The sequence below is a fragment of the Harmonia axyridis genome, chromosome 4 (genome assembly GCF_914767665.1).
Source record: "Harmonia axyridis chromosome 4, icHarAxyr1.1, whole genome shotgun sequence".
NCBI lineage: Eukaryota > Metazoa > Arthropoda > Insecta > Coleoptera > Coccinellidae > Harmonia > Harmonia axyridis.
Window position 1 is genome coordinate 21,774,047 of NC_059504.1, and position 8,998 is coordinate 21,783,044.

The window sequence follows — 8,998 nt, forward strand, 5'->3', positions numbered from 1 at the left end:
TTACTTTTCGAGGATTTTTCACGAAATTTTTCAGCGAAAGATATCAACGCTTCATTCGTAATGTATTCCGGTAATTCACCGTTGATTATGAAATCAATTAATTCGTTCTTGCGAATTTTATTCAGCTGCACCGTCTGCACTTTCCGACATCTTGACAAAGAATGTAATTAAGATTATAATTAAGTTTATATGACGGTGAAAATTTACAAAATTAATAGAAACACCTTGTAGTGTTTTTGCTATTGGTTCCAATATATTTGAATATTTACTTAACTACCGTCAAACAAATCACAAAAGTGAAAGAGTTTATCGCGACCATAACTGAGCAGTTCTTTTTGTTGTTGAAGAATTCATTGAAATGTCTCCAGATATTATAGCAAAGAGAGTTTTGAATATAGTATTGAAGTTCTCAGCGAAAACTCGCAAAAATTTCTATTTAGCTGACCAACGAGTTCCACAAAACAAAGGAATATTGTTTTATAATCTGTAATTTTTTTTTTCTATTTTCTGCAACACTTTTTTCATTACCTTCATCTATTAAAGACAATAGGAGAGTATATATAAGATGGATTTTTAAAAGAATTGAGACGCATGGATTGCGTTCGGTTCCACGATTTTTCTTCACCCAAGAAGTACTCAACTCGCCCAAAAAAGTTTTCAATTCAAAAAATACTTCTGCCGATTATGGATATGTATATTATGAATATATGTATAGTAATTCCATTGAAAACCGGAAAATTGTTGTGAATCCATTACTTTCCTTTTTTCCTTGCTCTATGGATTGATAAAGTAATATTGAGGGTGTTGTGCTGAAAAATGATGTAATCAAAATCTCAGGGGGGGCCATGGCCTCACCTGCCCCCCCCTGTGGGCGCCCATGTCTGCTACCGATTTCTAGAAAAAATTTAAAACAATTCTCAGTAATCCTCAAGAAAATCAAAATTATTATAAAGATCAAGTTAATAAGCTGTGATGAATAAATTAATCATAAGTGTTGGTACTTATTTACCCAATCTTTAGCAGAGATCAATAAAGATTCGATAACTGATATAATCATCACAAAAATGTAGGAATATTGGAAACACCTTGTATCTTGAAAACAAAGCGTTCGCGACCCATGTTTAGAGGACATTTTTACTTAAAATTATCTCTCATTTTCCTTTATATCGCTGCAATTTAGGAACATCCTGTATAAATCTAATCTAATCTAATAAATATTTCCAAAATCGAAATTATTATTTAATACAATTGAATCTGTTGGGGAATCATAAAGTTGTTGAAAATACGCCACTGCTAATGAAAATGATGAGGACTATCTAGGGTTGCTGTCCACCCGCTTAGATTGCAAGCCAGGTGGAGGATTGCATAGCCCACATGCTACTATTAATTATAACGAGGGGCACACGAATATCTTTCATCTGGGCTCAACTACGATTTAATATGCGTTGTTTCCACGGCGAATTGTCAAATCTATCCTCTTTTCGTTGCCCGTCAGAAGGTTAATGGTTCAAAATTGACGAACATGAGTCAGACAAGAGACCTCACGTATCTTTTCGATCCATTGATTGGATTATTGGATCCAAAGAGAACATTTGGTACACAAACAAAAAATAGTCTTTATTTGGCACAAATGTTCGTTATTTTTTTTATATCGAACCAAACAAGTTCATTAAGATTTCATATACTAAGTGGAAGCGAATATTTCTTTTATTTTAGCAATGACATGATGTCATTGATTGGAGTAAAAAGTTTTTGCTAAATTGTCAAAACATTCCGTTCACTGTTCACAAAAAAATTTTCGAGATTTTATTCCTAGTCTTTTCTTTTATTAATATTTATTCCTAAGGTTTCATTGTGTGTACATCTGAAGATTGATTAGGATTAATTCGATTACTTATATTATTATAATTTGTAATAAATACGAGTCCATTTGACTTGGGCCGGTATTATGAAGGATAACAGACGGTTCAACCGTTGCGTCAACTACCTTACTAGAAATATGGAATTTGGTAGTTGACGCACGGTTCAACCGTCAGTTATCCTTTATAATATCATAGTATAAAATTCCTTATACTATGATATCATAATACCGGCCCTTAGGAGTTAATGCGGAATTTGATATACCCAGCTAGAAACTTGTATTTGGAAACCTAGAGTTGTCTCAAAACCTATAAATGTATAGTAGGGCATCAACGACTATAATAATTTTGGGTCAATGAACACAAAAATCGTTTTTCTTTAAATTTTTGGAAAATATCTCGTTTACTATAGGTTTTTCGTCATTTGTTGTCATTATCAATGTTGTAGATGATAAAATTCCCGAAAGTTTTCGTTTTCGAGATAGAGGCCGGAAAGCATCATTCAAGGTCATCTGGTAGTCCTGGTTAATTATTGAGAAATACATAATTATTAATGATTTTCATTCATTTCATTCATTATATTCAATATTGTTTCTAATTAAATATCAATTCATTAAATAAACATTAACTCTGCCCGTGTAGTTATGGAAAATATATCAATGCTATTTCAATGCTAATATAATTATACTAATAACTTCTCAAATAAATAAAAAAATAAATGAAGTTATGTTTTCATTAAAAGATATCATTCTATACAATAATGAAAAAATTATTAAAAATAAGGTCATACTTGATAAAAAATGAAAATTATTAATAATTAAATATTAGCCTATATTACTCGTACATTCACATTGAAATATAATTCAGATATTTACCTTCACAATTCTATAACTACATGGACAGATAAGTTCCATTGAATATATTGATATTAAATTAAAAACAATCTTAAATATGATGTAATAGTTAATAAGAAATGAAAATGATCAATAATTATGAATTTATCAATAATTAACAAACTTTTTATGGCGTGTTTTTGACCAGGACTAACGGAAGATCTTAAGTTGAAAAGGTTTGACAACACGAAATTAATAAATTGCTTGGTTTTGTGTACGTTTTCACGGTGGATATCCTCAGTTAGCATCTCGTATTCGTCATCCGTAACGTCATGCTACCGCTCAAATTAGGTAATAGATAACTGCTCTATAATGATTTCATTTTGAAGTAAACAATTGAGTTATAGTTTCTGTGCTTCCAGGTCTGTAGAAGGCAGGGGAGATTTTTTGTTAATTTTAGGGCTTACAAAAATATGTGGTTTTCGATGTCGAAATTTACAATCACAATATTCATTACAGGCCATTCGGAACAACTTTTTGGATTCATTCTTGCGGTCTGTTGGTCTGAGTTCCCACAAATCATTTTATCACCCTCAACTTCAATAATCATTATCTGATTTCAAGAAGGAACGCCACTTCATGATATTTTGGTGATTTGTCAATAGGACAAACATTATGAGTATAATTGCCAGAAAGATTGAATGATCAGTAGAAGTTATGAATATTACAATAATTCCAGCTTTCATTGAAACGAAGGCACGATTTTTTCAATGAATTTCCACAGAATTAAAGTTCTGCCTCTTTTTAAAAAGTTTTTGTAGATTTTTTTTTTAATATCAAAATACATCACATACATATAATTATTTCTCTTGCGAAAAACCTAAAGTTACGAACATTATAATTTTTTTTTCGCAAATTCAAAATATTCAAATACTACAATGTAGATTATTGTTTGAAGGAAATATGTAAAAACTCCATAAAAATCTGAGATTTGTAATAAGAAATTATTTTTAATTTAGTTTTGAACTGAGGAGTCACGTGGTGATGTTCTCTGATGGAATTTGATATGAGAAATTATCAATAACAACATTGAAATTTTATAATCTGAAAACCACACATAGTCTTTTTTCTAAATTAAAAGATTTAACACCTTTAGGTAACCAATCTAACATAATAAATAAAATAGAAAGAAAAAGAACATCAGCAATGGCTTGATGAGTGTTATTCGAAATCTGCTCTGCAGAATAAGTGTTGAGAGGGGTAGAAGAGCAATGGAGTACATCACTTTAGAAGGTGACTATATTGACGAGTAATGTCGAAATTTGAAGAGAAATTTACTTTTACTGGTTAAGCCCAGAACTGATTGAACGAGTCTTAATTTTTTGGCAATTATAGCAGCGAAGTCTAGCCAAGACTACTCCGATCAACCCCCTATAAAATACAAATAAAAAATAAAAAAAAAAAAAACATAAAGGAAAAAAAACAACATGAATGAACCCGATCAATATACAACTGAAATAATATGCTAAACTATGTGTTTCAATTGATGGAACACCTTTTATCGGCTTTTTATTGTTTCGGATTACAAATTAAGGAGCGGTATAAGTGATTTAAATCAGGCTTATGTCCAGATGAATTATTATAATTTCCAATGCATAGATACCCCTACAATTTAACTGCACCCTTCCTATCCGAAAGCCCACTTAGGAGGACATGACCTGAGGGAAGGTTACAGATCACCTGTCTGAATCAGATTTTGATCTTCAGTTATGGATACCGTCAGGTTGATTGTACCGTTATCGAACGACACTGCGAATTTTACACCAAGTTTTATTTCCTGTATATCTCAATTCGGCAATAAGAAATATAGTGGGAATGTTGGGATGAATGATAAACAAACATTCGACAAGATTACAAACATGGTGGAAGTTTTATGCTATTGTTCATATTCAAAATGACATGTATTTTGCATCACGATAATGAAACTGTGTCGACAAATCTCAAAAAATAAGAATATCGTTTTTATCGAATATTTTCCCCATATAATAATTTAGAAGAATGAAATTATAGGCAGTCAGCTAAAAACGTCAATTGAAAGCAGGTTTTTCGATTTCCAAAATGTCATCATGAAGAGGAGGAAAAATCAGATATTTTTGATGGTTCATCATTTTTCAAATTGAAAAATTGATTGTCAAATTGAAAGTCAAATTAAATTTCGAATTCTTTTATTTCAAATTTTTCTCCTAAAATTGTTAATTTGATGATAAAAAATGAACTAATGTTTGAAGTTGTTCCACAGAACTTCGTGGTTAGGGATTCATAGCTTGACTTGTTTTTCATGCTACTTGGATTGAGATTGACTTGATTTCAAAGCAAGCTCAAGTCAGGTAGTAGTTTTTCAATCTCAATTCCAGTCAATTATTTATTTATCAAGTGCTTGAGTCTTGAATCATTTCAAGCTACTTGATTTTCAGCAGTTTTATTGTGTAGTATCACATCAATGAAAAAATTATGAAATGAGAAGGAACCTAGCAGAAAACACTTTTATTTATCAAACTTACTGTATAAAAAAACCGAAAATATCAACTTTTTTGAAATAGAAACATAAATTATAATACTTTAAATCATAACAAAATGAAAAATGATGAAAAAATTAAGTTTCTTAATATTGGGGAACCTTCAGGCTTTGTTTGATTTCATAATGAGTTTAATTTGAAATTGTACTTATTGTATTGAATATTTGAATAAACTCATTTATTATTATAATTCTCCATCCAGGATCTGAGACATCTTATTGATTTGTTTCCTAACCTGTTGCGGATTTTCGTAACTATAAGAACAACTCTTTCAATAGGAGCTGAAGACGCTGGCGTTAAAAAAAAATTCTTGGCCATTTCGGCCAAGTTTGGAAAGATATTTCTGAAACTACCAAAATCTACCAATAGATTTCATAGAAATGTGAGAAAACTACTAATAAAGTCACACTGGCGAATGCTTCAGACTCTCGGCGCTCGAGGAATCCCCTTATTTAGTATAAGCGCGCACGAGATTGCAGAAATATATGCCGTGAAACGCGTGCATATCAAGTAGCTTGATATCAAGTCAAGCAATAAATATCTAAAATCAAGTCAAATTGAGCTCAAGTATGTAATTTTTTTCGAGCTTGAATTTCCAGTGAAGAAGATGATTAAAACCCTTCATTTCATTCTGTTGCAAATTTGCAACACACATATTTAGAGCGTCTGCTATTACAGACGATATGCGTTAAAGCTTGAGTTCATGCTGTTGCATATTTGTAGCACTCCTATTAAGCACGTGCGCAATACCGATGTCGTTTACGGTTAGGTTTTTTATGGTGTTGTGGGTTTATGTGTCCACGTGTTTTGTGGAATCAGTTGACTCGTGAAGGGCCTTGTAGTTGAAGGGGTTAAAAAATTTAAAAAATAGTTGAGTGATAATAATACCTACCGTATACTATGGACAATACAGGTATGTTCAAAATTAATAAAAATGTTTCTTTGTTTGTTATATCTTTGGGGGTTATTTTAGCAAAATAATATCTATGTTGCTAATATGCAACATCATGAACTGTGGATAAAATTATTTATTTTCTTTGCAGAAGGTTCACGTCTTAGAAAAAGACCAAATAAACTTCTATCTGATGCAGAACTGGAAGAGATTGCTGCACATTTGTGGGACGAAGGTGAAGATGAGTTTGACTTTTCGGATACGGATAGTTTAGCTGATCCGGAATATTTTCCAGAAGAAATTGAAGATGGTGAAAATAATGAGTTGAACACCGATTTGCCGATCAATGATGATGATAATGACGGTAGAAATGAAGTTGGTGATTTGATAGAAAATGAGATGCTACCAAACGAAAATACATGCGACAATCCGGAGGCTCCAATATGTCAAAAGAACATTCGAGAAAAAATAACATGGCGAAAAAAACATTTAGCAATGAATGAAGATGCCTTAAACTTTTTAGGCAATTCTAGTCTCCCCAATAATATTCTGGAACTTGAGACCCCTTACGATTTTTTCAAGTACCTGTTCACTGATTCATTGCTCCAGACAATTGTTGACCAAACCAATTTGTACAGTGTTCAGAAGAACCCAAATAAGCCGGCGAACATATCGATGGGTGATATTCAAAAATTTTTCGGTATTGCATTATATATGTCGGTTATCAAGCTTCCCAGGACACGTTGTTATTGGAGACCAGATATTGGAAATGCAACAATTCGCAAATGTATGACAATAAATGAATTTGAGACTCTCAAAAGTGTTATACATTTCAATAACAACGAAAATCTCTTGCCTAGAGAACATCCCGATTACGACAATTTATTCAGAATTAGACCCCTTTTGACAGAATTGAATACAGGATGTTCTTCAGTGCCAATGGAAAACAAGCTTTCCATCGATGAGCAAATATGCGCAACAAAATCAAAGCACCATTTGAAACAGTATATTCCTATGAAACCCCACAAATGGGGTTTCAAACTATTCATGTTGTGTGATACATCAGGATTCACCTACAATTTTGAAATATACAACGGATCCACAAATACTTTCACAAAAGTGAAACCAAATGAGAAGGATTTAGGAGCCAGTGCTAATGTTGTTGTTCGACTTTCAAGAGTGATTCCGAGAAATGAGAATTTCCAGCTTTATTGCGACAATTACTATACCTCAATACCGCTGTTCTCGTATATGGCAAAAGATGGAATATTTATGCTGGGCACAATACGCCGCAACAGGATTTTGAACTCTAAGCTTACTAATGAAAAAGAATTTACAAAAAAATCAAGGGGAACATCTGAAGAATACGTAGGCAATTTCGAAGGTATAGACCTGAGTACTGTTGCTTGGAAAGACAACAAGGTGGTAACAATGCTTTCATCTTGCTTTGGAGAGCTTCCGTTTCACGATGCTAAACGCTTTGACAGAAAAAATAAACAAGTAATTACAATCCCTTGTCCTAACGTAATCATCGAATACAACAAGCACATGGGTGGTGTTGACATGCTTGATAGCCATATAGGCCGCTATAAAATTCCTATTAGATCAAGGAAATGGTACCTCAGAATATTTTTTCATTTACTGGACATCGTTACTATCAACGCTTGGCTCTTATTCAAGCGGTCCAAAAAGGAAAAAAATATCGAAGATGATATGACCCAGTGGCAATTTCGTCTCCATCTTGCAGAAACGTTATGTTTGTTTCAATCGGCAAATGACAAAAAACGAGGAAGGCCTTCAACTAGTGAGGTGGAACTGGGTATAAACGCTAAAAGACACAAAGGACCAGCGGTACATGCACCCCCGAAAAACGTTCGAATGGATAACGTTGGTCACTGGACAAAATATGATACGGCAAGACAGAGATGTAAAATGCCCCTCTGCAAAGGAATAACGCATTTTAAATGTGAAAAGTGTGGTGTCCATCTTTGTTTGACAAAAGACAAAAACTGTTTTTATAATTTCCATATTCAATAAAAAATTATAATTCAGTTCTTTTTGTTCATAGTGTTGCAGATTAGCAACATACATTTTTTTTGTTATAATTCATTGCATATAAGAAAAGAGTTCATAACGTCGTTTACTAAGCCTAAATAAATATTCAAACCTATCAAAATATTTTTATTCCTAATTTTTCTTAATTCATGAAATGAAGGGTTAAAATATCAAGCTACTTTGCTTGATAAATTGTGGTAATAATTTGATTTATAGAGCCCAAGATAGATTTATTGATAATCTACCTTAATTAAAGAAGGACAATAATTTGTTGAAAAAAATGAATAGGCTGCTATTGAATATCGTCATATCAACTAATATGAAGTAGATTGGCGCCAAATTATATGTTTCTGTTTCATATAGAAAATACATCCTGTATATCACTTCTGATATTCAACTGAGCATTTTCTTCAATATACATGTATTCAATTATCGTTAATGTGAATCAACTTATTTGATTTTTGGAGTGTTTATTCGTAATCTTTGACTTCTATCAACAAACCTTGGACTATGGGTTTTGGAAATTAAATATCGAAGATATTAATGAATTCCATGAAATTATTATATTATATTTTCCGAAAGAGATTCCCAGAAATTATGCGAATCAGATACAGTAATCTATTCAAAATATATTACTAACATAATTTTCTATCAACAAAAACTATATTAGTATAGTGAAAAGACGGTCGAAAACTCTATAGTTCCAGGATTCCCTTCAGGTTATGTTATAACAATTCACTGGAATTATGTGAAATCTCAGAATCCAACGAAGAAATACCCTAA

General features: G+C 32.1%; 1 protein-coding gene across 1 annotated transcript; it reads left to right on the forward strand.

Annotated features, from left to right (window-relative positions):
• Positions 1–6,168: 6,168 nt before the first annotated feature.
• LOC123677955 (piggyBac transposable element-derived protein 3-like) lies at positions 6,169–8,197 on the forward strand. The gene is made up of 2 exons (XM_045614708.1): positions 6,169–6,181; positions 6,312–8,197. Exons 1-2 carry the CDS (start codon positions 6,169–6,171, stop codon positions 8,195–8,197), a joined length of 1,899 nt encoding a protein of 632 aa, XP_045470664.1.
• The last annotated feature ends 801 nt before the right edge of the window (positions 8,198–8,998 follow it).